The sequence below is a fragment of the Scyliorhinus torazame genome, chromosome 22 (assembly GCF_047496885.1).
Source record: "Scyliorhinus torazame isolate Kashiwa2021f chromosome 22, sScyTor2.1, whole genome shotgun sequence".
Lineage (NCBI taxonomy): Eukaryota > Metazoa > Chordata > Chondrichthyes > Carcharhiniformes > Scyliorhinidae > Scyliorhinus > Scyliorhinus torazame.
This window is the reverse complement of record NC_092728.1, coordinates 57,363,696-57,383,966: the sequence shown is the minus strand read 5'-3', so window position 1 is coordinate 57,383,966 and position 20,271 is coordinate 57,363,696. Positions and strand designations below refer to the sequence as shown.

At 50.6% G+C, this 20,271-nt stretch overlaps 1 protein-coding gene across 4 annotated transcripts in view; it reads right to left on the bottom strand.

Annotated features, from left to right (window-relative positions):
• brinp1 (bone morphogenetic protein/retinoic acid inducible neural-specific 1) overlaps positions 1-20,271 on the bottom strand; it is a 511,248-nt gene that overhangs the window by 239,186 nt on the left and 251,791 nt on the right. Inside the window, exon 1 of one of the 4 annotated variants that reach the window (XM_072488233.1) lies at positions 18,997-19,143. The exons of the other annotated variants lie outside the window; for them this stretch is intronic. Coding sequence (XP_072344334.1) covers positions 18,997-19,073 — 77 coding nt within the window. The 5' untranslated portion in view covers positions 19,074-19,143. Of the gene's footprint in view, positions 1-18,996; positions 19,144-20,271 lie in introns of those variants that run through there. 4 annotated transcript variants of the gene reach the window in all.

Here is a 20,271-nt window from a genome sequence, read left to right as displayed (position 1 = left end):
GTGAGATGGAGAACAGTGATTCTGGCAATGGAAATAAGGAAATGGGGGCATATTGAATAATTGCTTAACATCAGTACTTGTAGTCGAAGCAGAGGTTGGCTTTTTGGACATTCCCCCCAAAATGGGATATTGAAGGGGACTCAATACATCAAAACAATCGGTGCCGATCCCTCACGGATCCTGCACTCGGTGAGAGGCTAGCAGCCATGCCGCGTAAAACTACCGGATCCCACTGGAAAAACGGCTGGAGAATGGCCGGGTCCATGGCCGCGTACGCGCACAGCGATGACTTGCAGCAGTCGCGCCATAACACATGGCGCCAGCCAGACAGTGCACACCCTGGCCACCCACCACCAGTCCCCCAGCCCACGTGGAAGGCCCTTGGCCAGCAGCATGGCTCCTGCCCAGCTGTGGCGGTGCTGGGCACAGCGCGCAGCCGCCACACCGGGTTCCCGACCATTAAGATCACACGTCAACCGTGCGGTCGGGAACTCGGCCCATCAGGGACAAAGCATCGTGGGAGGGCCTTCAGGTGACGCACTAACGCTGTTGCAATGGCATGTGGAGCATGATGTGATGACACCATTTCTGAGGGGATGGAGGATATGAAACCTGTGTCAAGCAGGCACCGTCCCCGATTACGGCGTCAGAAGGGATTTCCTGCCCAATCACTGATTGCAAAATCAGCGTCGGGGAACGGTGAAAACCGCCCCAGGTTCTCCCGCTGGAGGAGAATTGCTACTAATTTATGTTCCCCCTGGAAGTGCAAATCGGGAAGCAACTTGATATCCTTTGCCACGCTAATTTATGCCTGGTGAGGAATAGGAGGGATTCTCGAGGAAACACCGCTATCAGGCTGTTATTTTGAGTGGGTGGCCCGATAGCGAAGTCCTGTGTCTGAACACCACTCCCCTGCCACACTGCAAATCAACACCCCCTTCGCATCGCAAAGCAGCTCCGCACCACTGGATTTTCTTGATGCCTGCCTTTCCCCCAAGTACGAAGGTGACTCAACCCTCCCCTCTCCCCGGTACCCCCTAAATAGGGAGACCATCCCCCAGGAATTCCCTAACTAAAGGACCCCCCAGAGGGACCCCCTAACTAGGGGGTTTCCCCAGGGACCTCCGGAATAGTGAAACCCTCCTACAAGGACCCCCTTAATATGAACCCCCCCACAGAGACCACATAACAAAAGGAATCGCAAAGAGAGTTAAGTGCATTCAATCTCCTGCTCACCATTTTAAAATCACTCAAGCGTGAAGGAGCGTAATTAAAATGCACTTAACTCTCTTTGATGTGGTGGATGTTTGGAAACATTGTGGTTTCAACACTTAGACTTCCACATCCATGAAGCTGATGAATGGAACATGGCTCACAGTTGTTTTGTGGAAGCTGTCAATCACAGCCTCGTACCAGAAATGAATTAATGGCTTGCAGCTAATAGATCTGAGGGGCTTAAATACAGGTCACAGCTGCTCCCTTTTCTGGAATGGACACATGATGGTCCCAGATAAGTGGGACAACTGTAATTGTCTTTCACTGCCCCTGTCTGGACTGCTCTCTAGCTTCCAGGCAGGGATATTTTATTCTGTGGGGTGGTCTGTGGGGGCTCCATGTATAGGGGAATCTGGTAGGGGAGGGGTGGGAATGGGCGCATTGTGGGAGGGGGGAGGAGGAAGGTGGTCCTCAGATGAACTTTGGGGGCAACCCCTTTAGGGAGTTACCTCCTTGGCCCACTGCGAGGTCCACCACAGATTTGGTGAGACCTGTTGTAAATCCAGAGGACTGGGGAATCATGAATGGCCGGAGAATATGGTGCTTGGCTCACCAAGTGGATGAAAATGGGTTCTAATGACTCATTTGCATCCATTAGCATCCTCCCGCCGCACGTGGTCATGAGCCCGATCCTGCCGCCAGCAGGGGCTACAATGGGAAATCCAATTGACAAGCGGCGGGAGCAGAGAATCCTGCTGCTAGCGAATGGTGCACCGTTGGGAAACACGCGATGGGGGATTGGAGAATCCAGCCCAAGGTTAATCACTTTGGCCCTAAAATGAATAGACTATGACACTTCTGAAATGGTGAAAATCTGGAAAGCATGAAGGCCCATAGAGAACCTGGGCCTTCAGGTATGTAGATCGTTAAAATGTCATGGAGCAGAAAATAATCCAAAAAGGAATGCTGGCCTTTATATCTAGAGGACTAGAACACAGGGGATCAAATTATGCTTCAGCACATCGTCTTTGAAAAAAAAAATATTGGCCTTGCAGGCAATGCAGCAAAGGTTTACTAGATTGTTACCTGGATTCCGAGGGTCAAAGTTCAAGGAGAGATTGCACAAACATGGCTTGGATTACCTGGAAGTTAGAAAGTTACAGAGTGATTTGATCAAAATTTCCAATATGTTAAGGGGAACATATAGGATAGGTAGAAACCACTTTTATTGGTTGGGGAATTGGGGATTTGGGGGCATAGCCTAAAGGTTTAGAGCCAAACGTTTCAGGGATGAAATTGGAAAGCACCTCCATGCACTGAAAGCTGGTAGAAGTTTGGAACCTCTATTCCACAGATGGCAATTGATGCTGAGTCAATTGTTCACTTTAAACCTGAAATTAATAGATGTTTGTTAACCGAAGGTTATCAAGACATATGGGGCATAGGAGGGTCCACGGAGTTAGGTCGGAAATCAGCCATGATCTCACTGAGTGGCATGGAACAATCTCTTTTTAAAAAAAAATATTTTTATTGAAGTATTTGTAAAATGTTATAACAAAAACAAAAAAAGAACAATAAACATTAAACATTAACATGATGCAAAAATAGATATTTCACGATCGGCTGTCTTCACAGACCACCTAAAATAACATAAAAATAACACTTACCCACCCCCCTCGGAAAGCTGCTATTGCTGACATTTTAAATTTCCCCAAGAAAGTCGACGAACGGCCGCCACCTCCGGGAGAACACTAACATTGATCCTCTTAAGGCAAACTTTATTTTCTCGAGGCTGAGAAACCCAGCCATGTCGCTGACCCAGGTCTCTACACTCGGGGGTTTCGGGTCCCTCCACATTAACATGATCCGTTTCCGGGCTACCAGGGAGGCAAAGGCCAGAACGTCAGCCTCTTTCACTCCCTGAACTCCTGGATCTTCTGACACCCCAAAGATCGTCACCTCTGGACTCGGCACCACCCGCGTACCTAGAACCTTGGACATTGCCTTGGCAAACCCCTGCCAGAACCCTCCAAGCTTCGGTCATGCCCAAAACATATGGACATGGTTTGCTGGGCTTCCCGCACTCCTCGCACATCTGTCTTCTACCCCCAAAAACCCGGTCATCCTCGCTGCCGTTATGTGGCCCGGTGGACCACCTTAAACTGGATTAAACTAAGCCTAGCGCATGATGAGGAGGAATTGAACCTACTTAGGGCTTCCGCCCATAGACCTGGCTCTAACTCTCCTCCTAACTCCTCCTCCCATTTGCCTTTAAACTCCTCCACGGAGGTTTCCTCCGCCTCCGACAGGTCCTGGTAGACATCCGACACCTTCCCCTCCCCCACCCAGGTACCGGAAACTACTCTATCCTATCCTATATCCCCCGTGGCGGCAGCAGCGGGAAGGCCACCACCTGTTTCCTCAGGAAGGTCCGCACTTGTAGATACCTAAAGCCATTCCCTGGTGGCAGTTTCAATTTGTCCTCCAGTGCCTGCAGGCTGGGAAAGCTCCGATCTATAAACAAGTCACCCATCCTTTTGATACCCGCCCTCTCCCAGCTCTGGAACCCGCCATCCATCCTGCCCGGCAGGAGCCTGTGGTTATTACATATCGGGTCCAGACTGATGCTCCTTCCACCCTCTTGTGTCTCCTCCACTGCCCCCAGATCTTCAGTGCCGCCCCCACCACTGGACTTGTGGAGTAACGGGCCGGCGAGAACGGCAGAGGTGCCGTTACCAGCGGTCCTAAACTGGTGCCTTTGCATGACGCCGCCTCCAACCGCTCCCATGCCGACCCCGCCCCCAATACCCACTTCCTGATCATGGCTATGTTGGCCGCCCAGCAATAGTTGCAAAAGTTTGGCAGCGCCAGACCCCCCTCCCCCCGACTGCGTTCCAGCAGCGATCTCCTTACTCGCGGGGTCTTATTCGCCCACACAAATCCCGAGATGATCTTATTAACCCACTTGAAAAAGGCCTTAGGGATGAAAATGGGGAGGCACTGGAATACAAATAGAAACCTGGGGAGGACTGTCATTTCCACGGTCTGTACCCTCCCCGCGAGAGACCGCGGGAGCTTGTCCCATCTTTTAAAGTCCCCTTCCATTTGTTTCACCAGCCGGGTAAGATTGAGCTTAATCAACAAATCCCACTTCCGGGCCACCTGTATTCCCAGGTAGCGAAAGCTCTTCCCGACCCTCCTCAGCAGCAGCTCACTCAGTCTCTTCTCCTGTCCTTTAGCCTGGATCACAAACAACTCACTCTTCCCCACGTTCAGTTTATACACCGAAAAACTGCCAAATTCCCTCAAGATCCGCTTGACCTCCTCCATTCCCCCCAGTGGGTCTGAAATATACAGGAGATCAGCCGCGTAGAGCGAGACCTGATGATCCCCCCCCACCCAACACCCCCCCGGACCAGCCCCTGCCAGTTCCTTGAAGCTCTCAACGCTATGGCCAGCAGCTCAATGGCTAGAGCAAATAATAACGGGGAAAGGGGACACCCTTGCCTCGTCCCCCGGTGCAATTTAAAATACCCAGACCTAAGCTGGTTCGTGCGCACGCTTGCCACAGGCGCCTGGTACAGCAATCGCACCCACCGGATAAAGCCATCACCAAACCCAAACCTATCCAGCGCCTCCCACAGGTGCTCCCACTCCACCCGATCAAAAGCTTTCTCTGCATCCATCGCTGCCACAGCCTCTACTTCCTCTCTTTCCGAGGGCATCATAACAATATTTAAAAGACTCCACACATTAGCATTAAGTTGCCTGCCCTTAACAAATCCAGTCTGGTCTTCCCCCATCACCCCCAGGACACAATCCTCTATCCTCGTGGCCAACATCTTAGCCAATAGCTTGGCATCCACATTTAGTAATGAGATTGGCCTGTAAGACCCACACTGTTCAGGGTCCTTCTCCCATTTCAGAATGAGTGAGATCAAGGCCTGCAACATAGTAGGGGGGAGGATTCCCTTCTCTCTCGCCTCATTAAAGGTCCTCATCAGCAGTGGGCTGAACACCTCTGAAATATTTTTTTTTAATTCCACCGGAAAGCCATGAGTTTTGCCCGACTGCATGCCCTCTAGCCCCTTAATAATTTCTTCTATCTCGATCGTTGACTCCAGCCCCTCCACCAGTCCCTCCTCCACCCTTGGGAACCTCAACTGGTCCAGAAATTGCCTTATCCCTTCCGCACCCGCTGGGGGTTCCGACTCATATAGTTTGCTGTAGAATTCCTTAAAAACTTCATTCACTCCCTCCGGGTCCAAGACCAATTTACACTCCTTGTTCTTTACCCTCCCCCAATCTCCCTGGCCACCTCTCTCTTCCTGAGCTGGTGACAAACTCATACTCATACGCCACCCTCCTAGCCTTCCTCAGCTGTTCTACCGCTTTCCCTGTGGTCAACAATTCAAACTCCGACTTCCGGTTGCGGCTATTCCTAGGTAGGTGGCACGTTCGGCAGCTCCCGCCGGGAACGGACTTTTGGGCTCTCCAGAGGGGCCCCAACAGCAATTGTTCGACGGCTTCCAGTGTGGGAAGGTGACAGCAAGGTCCCCCCGACATTATATGGATTGGACCGGGAGTGGAGCGGTTAAAAAAGTGATCCTGGGGCAGCGAAAAGTGCGAGGGAGGAAAAGCAAGATGGCGGCGTGTGGAGACCAAGCAGCGTGGGTGCAGTGGTCGCAGGGGCAGCAGGAGTTTCTTAAACGCTGCTTTGAGGAGCTGAAGACAGAAATGCTGGCGCCAATGAAGGCGGCGATTGAGAAGCTTGTGGAGACCCAGAAGGCCCAAGGGGCGGCGATCCGGGAGGTGCGTCAAAAAGCCTCAGAGAACGAGGATGAGATCTTGGGCGTGCCGGTGAAGGTGGAGGCGCACGAGGCGCTGCACAAGAGGTGGGCGGAAAAATTCGAGGACCTGAAGAATAGGTTGAGGAGGAAGAACCTTCGGATTCTGGGTCTCCCTGAAGGAGTGGAGGGGCCCGATGCCGGGGCATATATGAGCACGATGCTCAATTCGCTGATGGGCGCGGGAGCTTTCCCGAGGCCCCTGGAGCTGGATGGGGCTCATCGGGTCCTGGCAAGGAGACCTAAAGCCAACGAGCCGCCAAGGGCTGTAGTGGTGAGGTTCCATCGCTTTATGGACAGAGTGTGTGTCCTGAGATGGGCCAAAAAAGAACGGAGCAGCAGGTGGGAGAACACGGAGATCCGAATTTACCAGGACTGGAGTGCGGAGGTGGCTAAGAAGAGAGCTGGTTTCAATCGGGCTAAGGCGGTGCTCCATCGGAAGGGGGTAAAGTTCAGGATGCTGCAGCCAGCGCGATTGTGGGTCACGTTCCAAGATCGGCACCATTATTTTGAAACGCCCGATGAGGCATGGAACTTTATACAGACTGAAAAGTTGGACTCAAATTGAGAGTTTGTCGTGGGGGGGATGTTTACTGTGTTCACTGTGTTGATTACGTTTGGGGACTGTTCTCTTGGTTTGAGTGCTGGGTGGGGATGGGTGAATGGATTTGATGTGGGGGCTGTGGGAGAGTGTGGGTGTCGGTGTTGGAGGGGCAGGCACTCATGGAGGAGGAGGGGGAGTGGAGGCCTGGGGATGGGGAGTTGGGGTAAGGCCGCAAAAAGGAGCTGCGCCAGAGGGGGCGGGGCCAGCTCAGGAAAGCGCGGGCTTTTTCCCGCGTTCGGGAAGAATGGGGGTGGGGCCGGGGGGGGGGGGAAGGGCGGTGCTGGAGAGGAGCGCACACTGACTGCCAAGGGAGGGGGGATTCTCACACTGGGGGGGTCAATGGAATGGCGGGAGAGGCCGGGGTCAGCAGGAGTCAGCTGACTTACGGGAGTGTCATGGGGGAGCAAAATGGCTAGATGTGGATTTAGCGGGGGGAGGGGGGGGAACAAGGTTGCTGCTGCGTTGGCCAAAGGGGAGTTGGAAGTAGGAGAGGTAGTCGGGGCGGGGGTCCGCCGCCTGGGGGACTGGAGGGTGCGGGAGGCGCGGGCATGTGGCTGGCCTAGAAAAGGAGATGGCTAGTCGGCAGGGTGGGGGGCGCGAGTAGCCCCCCAATCTGGCTGATAACTTGGAATGTGAGGGGCCTGAACGGGCCGGTCAAGAGGGCCCGGGTGTTCGCGCACTTAAAGGGACTGAAGGCAGACGTGGTTATGCTCCAGGAGACACATCTGAAGGTGGCATCTCAGGTTAGGCTGAGAAAGGGATGGGTAGGGCAGGTCTTTCATTCAGGGCTGGATGCGAAGAACAGAGGGGTTGCAATACTGGTGGGGAAGCGGGTGTCGTTTGAGGCACTGAATATTGTAGTGGATAATGGAGGTCGATATGTGATGGTGAGCGGTAGGTTGCAGGGGGTGCGGGTGGTACTGGTGAACGTATATGCCCCGAATTGGGATGATGCCGGATTTACGAAACGCATGCTGGGTCGGATTCCGGATCTGGAGGTAAGAAGCTTGATAATGTAGGGGGACTTCAACATGGTCCAGGACGGGTAAAAGGCCGGCTGCGGCCAAGGTGCTCAAGGGGTTTATGGACCAGATGGGGGGAGTGGATCCATGGAGGTTTGTCAGGCCGCTGGCCAGAGAATTTTCCTTCTTTACCCAATTCCATAGAGCCTACTCCCGGATAGATTTTTTCATTTTGAGTAGGGCGCTAATCCCAAAAGTGGAGGGAACGGAATATTCGGCCATAGCCATCTCGGACCACGCCCTGCATTGGGTGGAGCTGGAGTTGGGGGAGGAGAGGGACCAGCGCCCGCTGTGGTGCCTTGATGTGGGACTATTGGTGGATGAGGGGGGGTGCGGGGGTGTATTGAAAGATATTTGGAGGCCAACGACAATGGGGAGGTGCAGGTGGGGGTAGTCTGGGAGGCGCTGAAGGCGGTTCTCAGGGGAGCTAATCTCCATTAGGGCCCACAGGGAAAAGAGGGAGGGGAGGGAGAGGGAGAGGTTGGTGGGGGAGATTTTAAGGGTGGACAGGAGGTATGCAGAGGCCCCCGAGGAGGGGCTACTCAGGAAGCGACGGAACCTCCAGAGTATGGGGAGAGGGCGAATCGGATGCTGGCACATCAGCTTCGTAAGAGGGAGGCAGCGAGGGAGATTGGTGGAGTTAAGGATAGAGGGGGGAATACGGTGCGGAGTGCGGTGAGAATAAACAAGGTATTTAGGGACTTCTATGGGATCTGTACAGGTCTGAACCCCCAGCGGGGGAGGAGGGGATGTGACAATTCCTGGATCAGCTGAGGTTCCCAAGGGTGGAAGAGGAGGAGGTGGCTGGTTTGGGGGCACCGACTGGGCTGGAGGAGCTGGTTAAAGGATCGGGGAGCATGCAGGCGGGGAAGGCCCCGGGGCCGAATGGGTTCCCGGTTGAATTCTACAGGAAATACGTGGACCTGCTGGGCCCGTTGCTAGTGAGGACTTTCAATAAGGCGAGGGAGAGGGGGACCTTGCCCTCGACAACGTCTAGGGCACTGATTTCTTTGATCCTGAAACGGAACAAGGATCCACTGCATTGTGGGTCGTATAGACCGATCTCGCTCCTCAATGTTGATGCTAAGTTGCTGGCGAAGGTGCTGGCTACGAGAATTGAGGACTATGTCCCGAGGGTGATTGATGAGGACCAGACGGGATTTGTGAAGGGTAGGCAATTAAATACAAATGTGCGGAGGCTCCTCAATGTGATTATGATGCCCCCGGTGGAGGGGGAAGCGGAGGTCGTGGCAACTATGGACGCGGAGAAGGCCTTTGACCAGGTGGAGTGGGAGTATCTTTGGGAAGTGTTGCAGAGGTTTGGGTTCGGGGAGGGGTTCATCAGTTGGGTCAGGCTGCTATATAGAACCCCGGTGGCGAGTGTGGCTACGAATCGGCAGAGGTCGGCGTACTTTCGGCTGTACCGGGGGCGAGGCAGGGGTGCCCCCTATCCCCCTTGTTGTTTGCACTGGCAATTGAGCCTCTGGCCATGGCACTGAGGGAGTCCAGGAAATGGAGGGGACTGGTCCGGGGGGAGGGAGAGGAACACCAGGTGTCGTTGTATGCTGACGACCTGTTGCTGTATGTGGCAGATCCAGTGGGGGGGATGGTGGAGGTCATGCAGATCCTTAGGGAGTTTGGGGACTTTTCGGGGTATAAACTCAACGTAGGGAAGAGTGAGCTCTTTGTGGTGCATTCAGGAGACCAGGGAAGGGGGATAGACGAGCTACCGCTGAAGAGAGCGGAAAGGAGCTTTCGGTATCTAGGGATCCAAGTAGCTAGGAGTTGGGGGGCCCTGCACAGGCTCAATTTGACGCGGTTGGTGGAGCAGATGGAGGAGGATTTTAAAAGATGGGATGTACTGCCACTCTCGCTGGCGGGTAGGGTGCAGTCGGTCAAAATGACGGTCCTCCCGAGGTCTCTCTTTGTGTTCCAGTGCCTTCCCATTATGATCCCCAAGGCCTTTTTCAAACGGGTAAGTAGGAGCATCATGGGTTTTGTGTGGGCGAATAAGACCCCGAGGGTGAAGAGAGTGTTTCTGGAGAATAGCAGGGACAGGGGGGTGCTGGCGCTGCCAAATTTGTGCGACTATTATTGGGCAGCCAATGTGGCGATGATCCGTAAGTGGGTAATGGAGGGAGAGGGGGCGGCGTGGAAGAGGTTAGAGATGGCGTCCTGTGTGGGCACGAGCCTGAGGGCGCTGGTGACGGCACCGCTGCCGCTCTCACCGACAAGGTACACCACGAGTCCGGTGGTGGGGGCGATACTGAAGATCTGGGGGCAGTGGAGGTGACACAGGGGCGAGGTGGGAGCCTCGGTTTGGTCCCTGATTCGGGAGAATCATCGGTTCGTCCCGGGAAGGATGGATGGGGGGTTTCGGAGCTGGCATCGGGCAGGGATTAGATGAATGGGGGACCTGTTCATCGATGGGACGTTTGCGAGCCTAGGGGCGCTGGGGGAGACGTTTGGGCTACCCCCGGGAAACGCTTTCAGGTTCATGCAAGTGAGGGCGTTTGTGAGGCGGCAGGTGAGGGGATTCCCGCTGCGCCAAGCACAGGGGATTCAAGACAAGGTGATTTCGGGTGTATGGGTTGGAGAAGGCAATGTTTTGGCGATTTACCAGGAGCTGAAGGAAGAGGAGGAGGCCTCGGTGGAGGAGTTAAAGGGCAAGTGGGAGGTGGAGCTGGGGGAGGAGATAGATGAGGGTCTGTGGGCTGATGACCTGAGTAGGGTTAATTCTTCCTCCTCTTGCGCCAGGCTCAGCCTAATACAGTTCAAAGTTACTCACAGAGCACATATGACAGGGGCGAGGTTGTGTAGGTTCTTTGGGGTGGAGGACAGATGTGGGAAGTGCTCGGGAAGCCCGGCAAATCACGTCCATATGTTCTGGTCGTGCCCGGCACTGGATGGGTTTTGGAGGGGTTTTGCGAGGACTATGTCCAAGGCGGTGAATGCCCGGGTCAAGCCGAGCTGGGGGTTGGCATTATTTGGGGTAACAGACGAGCTGGGAGTGCAGGAGGTGAAAGAGGCCGGTATTCTGGCCTTTGCGTCCCTGGTAGCCCGGCGGAGGATTTTGCCACCATGGAAAGATGCGAAGCCCCCTAATGTTGAAGCTTGGATCAATGACATGGCTGGGTTCATCAAGCTGGAGAGGATAAAGTTTGCCTTGCGAGGGCCTGTGCAGGGGTTCCTCAGGCGGTGGCAACCGTTCCTAGACTATCTCGCGGAGTGTTAGGAGGAGGTCAGCAGCAGCAGCCCAGGGGTTTCTTTTGGAGGGCGTTTGGGTGGGTGGGGGGGTTTCCCTATTGGTGTTTTTAAATGTCATATGGGGGGTTATTGTATGTGGGGGAAATCCAATGTATAATTTTTGTATCATTTTTGATTGTTGTGTTCTTTTTGTTGGGGGGGGGGGCGTTTATAGAAAATCTGGTGAAAAATTTGAAAAAAATATATATTTTTTAAAAATTCAAACTCCGCCTGAAGCTTGCGCCGCTCCCTCAGGAGTCCCGCGTCTGGGACCTCCGCATACTTCCTATCCACCCGAAGTATCTCCCCCACCAATCTGTCCTCTCCGCCTTTTCACTCTTTTCTCTATGGGACCGGATCGATATTAGTTCCCCTCTAATAACTGCCTTCGGGGCTTCCGAGACTGTCGCTGCCGATGCCTCTCCCCTGCCGTTTGTTTCCAAATAGTTCTGGGTACTCTTATTTACCCGCCCGCAAAACCCCTCATCCGCTAACAACCCCATGTTCAGCCTCCACAGCGGACGCTTTCCTCTCTCCTCCCTATGTCGCAAATCCACCCAGTGCGGAGCATGGTCCGAAACTGTAATCGCCGAGTATTACGTCCCCATCATCTTTGGGATCAACGCCCTGCCCAGAACAAAAAAGTCAATATGGGAATAAACTTTGTGGAAGTGGGAGAAAAAGGAAAACTCCTTTACCCTCGGCCGTGTAAACCTCCAGGAGTTTAGCCCCCATCTGTTCCATAAAGCCCTTCAACTCGCTTGCCGCCGCCGGCCTCTTCCCTGTCCTGGATTTTGACCAATCCAATTCAGGTTCAATGACCATATTAAAGTCATGGCCAAGTTGTGTGACTCAAGGTCCGGGATTTTGCCTAACACGCGTCTCATAAAATCCACATCGTCCCAGTTCGGGGCGTACACATTCACGAGCACCACTCAGACCCCCCCCAGCTTCCCACTCACCATTATATACCTACCCCCTTTATCAGACACAATTCTCCCAGCCTCAAATGCCTCACTTGCTGATCAAAATTGTTACCCCCCTGGTCTTCGAGTCCAGCCCTGAGTGGAACACCTGACTCGCCCAATCATTCCTTAATCTCATCTGGTCTGTGACCTACAGATGTGTCTCCTGGAGCATTGCCACGGCTGCCTTTAGTCCCTTTAAATGCACGAACATGCGTGCTCTCTTCACCGGCCCATTCAGACCTTTCACGTTCCAAGTAATCAGCCTGGACGGGGGGCTACCATCCCCCCCCCCTTTGCCATCTAGCCATCACCCTTTTTAGGCCAGCCCCAAGCCCGCGCCCCCACTTCCCCAGGCATCCCCATAAGCAGCAGCCAGCAGCCGCCCCTGACCTCCCTTTTATTCATTGAAGAAAATTTCTCCCTTGCCAGCAGAGCAGCCAACCCCCGCCCCCCCCCCCCCCCCCCCAACCCTCTAACACTAGAAACCTAATCTCCCAAATCAACGCCAACTCAACTCTAACTCACCCCCCACCACGCTTCTGAGAGTCAGATGATTCATGCTGACCCCGATAGCCTCCACCCCTGGCCCAGATCAAACTATCGCCTTATTGTTTGGACCCCTCTCCCCGCATTGAAAAAAAACTATTTACAAGATCACATTCCCCAGTAAGTAAACATCAGCTCTCCAAAAGCCATTAGGATAACTATAAAGCCGAACAGACACTCACTTAAAACAAAACCCAGTTCCCCAAAGGGTAATGCTAACTTCAGGGGCCCCCCTCTCCCCCCCCCCCCGTATCAACCACCTTCTAAACAAAGTGCCCTCCAACCATCCCTTCAACCCACTCTCTCGCCCAAGAATAACCACAATCTTGTTTAAAACAGAACACAATTACAAACCGCCGCCTCCTCCCATCTTCGAAGCATTAAGTGTCTCTTAACTCGAGTCCAACTTCTTCTCTTTAATAAATGTCCAGACATCATCTGCCGACTTGAAATAAGTGTCAGTCTCGTACGTTACCCACAGTCTCGCTGGGTATAATACCCCAAACTTCACCCCCTTCTTAAAGAGGGTCGCCTTTGCCCAGTTGAACCCCGCATGTCTCTTGGTCAGCTCTGCTCCCAGGTCCTGATAGATGCGCACCTCACTATTCTCCCACTTGCTGCTCCGTTCCTTCTTGCCCCATCGCACGACGCGCTCCTTGCCTGAGAAACGGTGAAAATGAACCACCATGGCCCTCGGCGGGTCATTCGCCTTGGGCTTCCTTGCGAGGGCTCTGTGCGCTCCATCCAGCTCCAGGGGTCGAGGGAAAGCCCCCGCTCCCATCAATGACTCCAGCATACCCGCCACATACGCTCCCGCATCTGGTCCCTCAATACCTTCAGGAAGGCCAACGATTCTTAAATTCTGCCTCCAGATTCTGCTCTCCAGCTGCTCCAGCTTCTCCTGCATCTGCTTGTGGCGGTCATCTAGCACCTCCACCTTGTGCTCCAGTACAGTTATCTCGCCCTCTTGGTTGGAGAGTTTTAACTCGATCTCCTGAATCGCTTTCCCCTGGGCTGCCTGTGTCGCGACCATTTGGTCGATCGATACTTTCATCGGGTCAAGCGTATCCCTTTTTAGCTCGGCAAAGCAACTCTTGAAGAACTCCATCTGCTGCTCCTTCGGCCAGTGAGCCGCCGCTTCCTGGTCCTTGCCGCCTGCCATGCTTCGCCACACTGCCAGCTCCCCTCGCTTCCCTCTATCGGGACGAATTTGTTTCACACGGCCACTTCTGGTCCAGCTATCCATACATCGGGAGGAAATCCTCCTTACTATTGCTGACTCCACCGATTTATTTCATAATGTCCACAAAAATCCAGGAAAAAAGGTCCGAAAGTCCGTTTCAGGTGGGAGCTATCGAATGTGCGGCCTACTCCTCCATGGCCGCCACCGGAAGTCCGCATGGAACAATCTCAATTGGCCAAATGGGCTCCTTCTCTTTCTATCTTCTCCCTGAAGCACCAGCTGTAGGTTCCACCGCAGTTACCTTCAGGAACTGTTCTTGGTTTGGAAAGCAGGTTGCTGTCCTTGGTGCTGCACTGGCTCAGCCTCCCTCCCCCCACCCCACCACAACCTCTTCCACATGATTCCCCTGATATATTTTAAAAGGCCTGCTCCCCTAATGTATATTGTTTCGGACTTACTTCAGTCCTTACAATGGCCTTCAGGAAAACAAGATCAATCAATTTTGTAGTGTTGTTCTTTGCCTTGGTATCATGCTGTCGCTTCTTTTCAATCAGTTTACAACAGCTCTGAGTCCCGGTATTGTGTCAAAGCATAAGTTTGTTTGCAGTAGGGATTCAATCCAATCTGTGTCGCATTGATCTCAGCTGAATTCAATTTTCCTACTTTAAAAAAAAAACTCTATATCAGATTCACAAACCGGTTCCAAGGTTTTACTGAGTTGACCTGTCGCCTGAAGAATACGGTGACAATTACTGAAAATGGAGATTTTAATCAGACCATTTCCACTCATGCTAAACCCAATATCTGCAAAAGTAAATCACTCATAAATCATTCTTGACTTGATCGTGGTGGACGCTGAACAATCAGAGTGGTCATGCATCATTTTTGTTGCAATCAACTTGTGCTCAAAGGAAGCATAATGTCTGACAAACATATTCATTTATAAGGATGAGTCATGTCAGTGTAGTGTCATGCATATGTGAACTGAAGATTGAGTGCTATTTACAGGGAAAATCATAGCTCAAAACAAAAAGATTTTCTATATCCCCGATCTTGGAGATAATATGCCTATAATAGTGCTGCAGTTGGATTAACTAGCCCACAGACCTAGCTCATAACTGCTGTGAATCAGCATTCGCAAAACTGCAATAATATCCGTGGTACTGGAAATGTATCAGTTGATTATCATTTTAAGTAATCAAACCATCCCTGATTCATTTTCTTTGCATTTGATTCTATTTCAAATCAGCCTGTGGAGTTGCACCCCTGTTGCTTTACCTTGGGAGATCTTAAATAACTGGACAATATGATATTACATCATTGCCTTTGCCTCCTCCATTTGTCTTCTTTCCGTTCTCTTTGTTTCAAAGTCCTGCCAAGGTTGCTCTTGATCTGATACCAGAAGCCTTGCGTGGGATGACTCACCGACCAACTGTTACAGTCTTTCTGTTTCTCCCTCTCTTATGACACTCCAGGACAGTACAATACCCCTAAACCGCTTCACAACTAATTACTATAGGAATACAGGCAATGCAGAAACACTGTAAGGCCTCACCAATAGCAAACGACTGTTAATCTGAGATCTTATTGTCGGGAGGGAGGAATGTTGGTTTTGGCACTGGGAGAATGCCCTGTTCTTCAAATGGTACGGCAATATATTTTGCTATCAGATCCAACAGGACCTGATGATCTCCTCCGAAAGGAAGCACCTCTAATCATGTTGCTTGAACGTTTCACCTTAATGATATGCTAAACCTGAGAGGAACATCCAATCTAGTGACTTGGGAGAAGAGCGCGTGCTACCTGCTAATCCCACCTTGGTTCAAGGCAAACTAAAAGTGCATGTGCAATTAAAATGAAAAAGTGCACATATAATCTGTCTGAGCCGTTAATGAGACACATTATGACCGACTTCTTTTGATTTCCACAAGATCACAATGCAGCATGATAGCACCTGGATCATTGTGTGTTATATTTCCATTATCAACTCATTGACTGAGCAAATACAAAGGCTCGGAGTCCTATGGTAAGTAACTCATCTTCAGATCCCCCAAAGCTTGTCCACCATCTATAAGGCACAAGTCAGGAGTGTACTGGAATACTACTACTAATAATAATAATCTTTATAGTGTCACAAGTAGGCTTACATCATCACTGCAATGAAGTTACTGTGAAAATCCCCCAGTTCCCACGCTTTGGCATCTGTTCAGGCACACAGAGGTAGAACTCAGAATGTCCAAGTCACCAAACAAGCATGTCTTTCGGGACTTGTGGGAGGAAACTAGAGCACCCGGAGAAAACCCATGCTGACACAGGGAGAACAGGCAGACTCCGTACAGACAGTGACCCAAGCTGGGAATCGAACCCGGGTCTCTGGCGCTGTGATGCAATAGTGCTACCGCTGTGCTACCGTGCTGCCCTCAGTGCCACTGTGCCGCCCTCAAAAAACTGTGACAGAACACAAGGCAAAGCAAACTTCAAAGTCGGTGTTACAGAGATTTTGCCAACATTTTCTGCTTTCACCATGATATTGCAAGCATTTTTTCTCGAGGTAGCTGCTTTGACTTAAAGGTATGAAGGCACCGCTGAGATTCTCCTGGATGAGTGCAGCTCCAACTACACTCAAGAAGCTCGACACCATCCAGGAAAAAGCAGCCTGCTTGATTGTTCCCCCTTCCACAAACATTCAATCCCTCCACACCGAGAACAGTGGCAGCCGTGAGTACCATCTACAAGATGCACTGCAGTGACTCGCCAAAGTTTCCTTAGGCTGCACCTTCCAAACCCACACCACTACCATCTAGAAGCACAAGAAGCAGCAGATACCAGGGAACCCCACCACCTAGAGGTTTCCCTCCGAGTCACTCACCACCCTGACTGGGAAATATATCAACATTCATTCGCTGTCGCTGGGTCAAAACCCTGGAACTCCCTCCCGAACAGTACTGTGGGTGTACCTACTCCCCAGGGACTGCAGCAGCTCACCACCACCTTATGAAGGGCAGCTAGGGATGGACAATAAATGCTGGCCTAGCCAGCGACACCCACATCTCATAAATGAATTTTTTTAAAACTCAAAATATTGCTGGTTGACATCCAACTTTCAGCAGATTTTTCACACTGATCGTGTCTTAGTCACATTCCTATATTTCACCCAATAGCTTGGCAATAATCTGATCGTTTTGACAGACTGTATCCGCTAGCTCACCGGAAACAGATGTCAAGTGGTCTGACGAAGGTTCACCCTGAGTAGGGAGAATATTACGCAAGCTACTTAAACACTAATTATAAAATTACCAGTCAGCCGCGAATTGGAAATTGGTTAATAATCCAGAGTCATTGTGAGCATCACAACAAGACGAATCTAGTAACTTCTGCTCCACTTGCAGATTTTCCATTTTACATTTACTGCCATGTTTGTAGTGTTGAAAGAAACATATCTTTGACTCTGACTTTGTTATCAAAAAAAGTAATCCACATCAGGCGTCTGAATAAAGACCTGTGCATTTAACAAAATAAAGGAACTGGAATCCACATAAGATGAACAGGTTCTAAAGAGGGAGATTCTCAACCATTGTATACTTTGAAGATAGCATCGTACTGTCAGTGCTCCCTTTAATGAGGACATCTTTCCACTGCCACCCATCCAGTGAGATGCGTCACCACCATTACTGCTGTTCAAAAGGACATCTCATTGTCAGTGTCCATTTTAAAGCTGCAATTTTCCCATATTTAGCATTAGATTTACTATTGCAGTGTGAAATTTTCATAGACGCCAACGGATGAATGTTATATAGGCCAATTTACAATAGCTCTGTTATACCATGACCTTGTTTCCCTTTTTAGAGATAAATTCAAAAACAAACACATTTCTAAATGGATCAACTGCACAGAAGTGTTCCCACACTGAGCATTGCACCAAACGCTTGTCAAAATCATTTTCACCTCAACAAAGTTTTCAGCTAAAGTTGTCTGTTTTCAGAGTCGGAGAGTCATACAGTTCAGAAGAGGCCCTTCGGCCCATCGAGTCTGCACCAACAAACCTACACTAATTCTTCACTAATCTCACTTTCCAGCACTTGGCCCATGGCCTTGAATGTTATGACATTTCAAGTGCTCGTCCACATACTTTTTAACGGTTGAAATGAAAATGAATGAAAATCGCTTATTGTCACAAGTCGGCTTCAAATGAAGTTACTGTGAAAAGCCCCTAGTCGCCACATTCCGGCGCCTGTTCGGGGAGGCTGGTACGGGAATTGAACTGTGCTGCTGGCCTGCCTTGGTCTGCTTTGAAAGCCAACGATTTAGCCCAGTGTGCTAAACCAGCCTGAGATTTCCTGCCTCTACCATCCTCCCAGGCAGAGCATTCCAGTCTCCCACCACCCTTTCGGTGAAAAATGTTTTCCTCAAATCCCCTCATTACCTCCTTCTCCTCACTTTAAAATTATGCCCCCTCTTTATTGACCCTTCAACTCAGGGGAATAGCTGCGTACTATCCACCCTTCCATGCCCCTCATAATGTTATACAGCTCAATTAGAGCACCCTCAGCTTTCTCTGCTCGAAATAAACCATCCCAAGCCTATCCAGCCTCTCTACATAGCTCAAATGCTCCATCCCAGGTAACACCCTGCTGAATCTCCCCTGCATGCTCTCCAGTGCAATCACATCCTTCCTAGAGCGAGGCAACCAGAACTGCACACAATACTCAAGCTGTGGCCTAACCAAAGTTTTGTACAGCTCCAACATTACCTCCCTGTTCTTATAATCTCTGCCATGACTGATAAAAGCAAGTGTCCCTTATGCCTTCTGGACGGCCTTATTAACCTGTCCTGCTGCCTTCAGGGATCTGTGGACAAGCACCCCAAGATCCCTCTGTTCCTCTGAGCTTCTTAGTGTCCTGCCATTCATTGAGTACTCCCGTGTCGTGTTACTCCTTCCCAAATGCATCACCTTGCACTTTTCAGGGTTAAATTCCATCTGTTACTGATCGGCCCATCTGGCCAACCCATCTACATCTTCCTGCAATCTAAGACCTTCTTCCTCATTATTAACCACCCTGTCAATCTTGGCATCATCCGCAAACTTACTTATCCTCTCCCCCACATTTACATCTATATGGTGAATATGCATCATGAACAATAAGGGACCCAACACAGATCCCATTGGTATGCCACTGGCCTCCAGTTACACAAACAGCCTTCTACGACCACCCTCAGTCTCCTACCACAAAGCCAATTTTGGATTCAACTTGCCAAGGTACATTGGAACCCATGTGCTGTTACCTTCTTTTGTCAGACTCCCATGTAGAAAGCTTTGCTGAAATCCACAAAAACTACATTCACTGCACTACCCTCATATACACACCTGGTCACTTCCTCGAAAAATTCAATCAGATTTGTAAGGCATGACCTCCCTCGGACAAAACCATGCTGACTCTCCATGATCAAACCTTGTCTCTCCAAGCGCAGATTAATTTTCTCGATCAGAAGGTTCTCGAATAGTTTCCCTACCACTGAGGTGAGATTCACAGGTCTGCAATTCCCTGGTTTATCTCTACCACTCTTCTAGAAAACTGGAACCACATCAGCTGGCCTCCAAACCTCTGTCATCTCCCCTGTGGTCAGAGAAAATAAAAAATTTGGGTCAGAGTCCATGTAATTTCCTTTCTTGCCTCCCACGGCAGCCTGGGATACAACTCATCTGGATCTGGGGATTTGTCCACTTTTAAGCACACCAAAATCTCCAATACATCCTCACTCCCAATGTCGAACAGTTCAAGAACATCACAGTCCCTCTCCCTAAATTCTGTACCTAGACCCTCCTTCTCTCGAGTGAAGACATATGTGAAATACTCATTTAACAACCTACCAATGTCCTCCGACTCCATGCACAATTGCCACTTTGGTCCCTAACGGGCCCTACTCTTTTCCTGTTTATTCTCTTCCTCTTAATATACTTATAGAATATCTTGGGGTTCTCCCTAATCCTACCCGCCAGTGCTTTTCCATGCCAGTCTGCTTTCCTAATTGCTTCAAGTACTTTCTAGAAACACTGAGGCCTCTGTTGATTTGCTCCCTTTGTGTCTGCTAAAAGCCTTTTTTCTTTCTTATCCAGTCCTGAATATTCCTAGACAACCAGGGTTCTCGGGGCTTGTTGTTCCTACATTTTCATCCTAAAGCAAACATGTTGGGCCTGTGCTTTTTTGTTTTTGAAGGAATTCCACTGTCATGGGAATGGCACTTTAAGAAATGTTTGTCTTCTCAAGTGGCTGCAGTGATGTCATGGTGTGGGTGGAGCTGGGCTCTGGCTCTGCTTTTTATTTTCGTTTTGAGCTGGAAGCTTTGTGGCTCTGAGTTTTACTTTCGGTTTTCAGTTGGGGAGCTGCATCCAAACTAAAAAGGTGTATTTTGGTCCCTCTCGCTCTGCATGCTAAAAAATGTCTCCAGATCACTTCATAATTTCAAAGTGATACCTGTTTCTGAAAGGAATGCAAACCTACTGTTTTTGTAGGAAAAAAGGGTGTTTGGCTTATGGATGTTGTTAGGAACGTTACTAAGGGTTACCTATAGAGTACTGTATCTTGGGGAGTGGGGTATTTGTGTTGGTGGTTGATAAGATGTTTACTGTGTGTTTATAAAA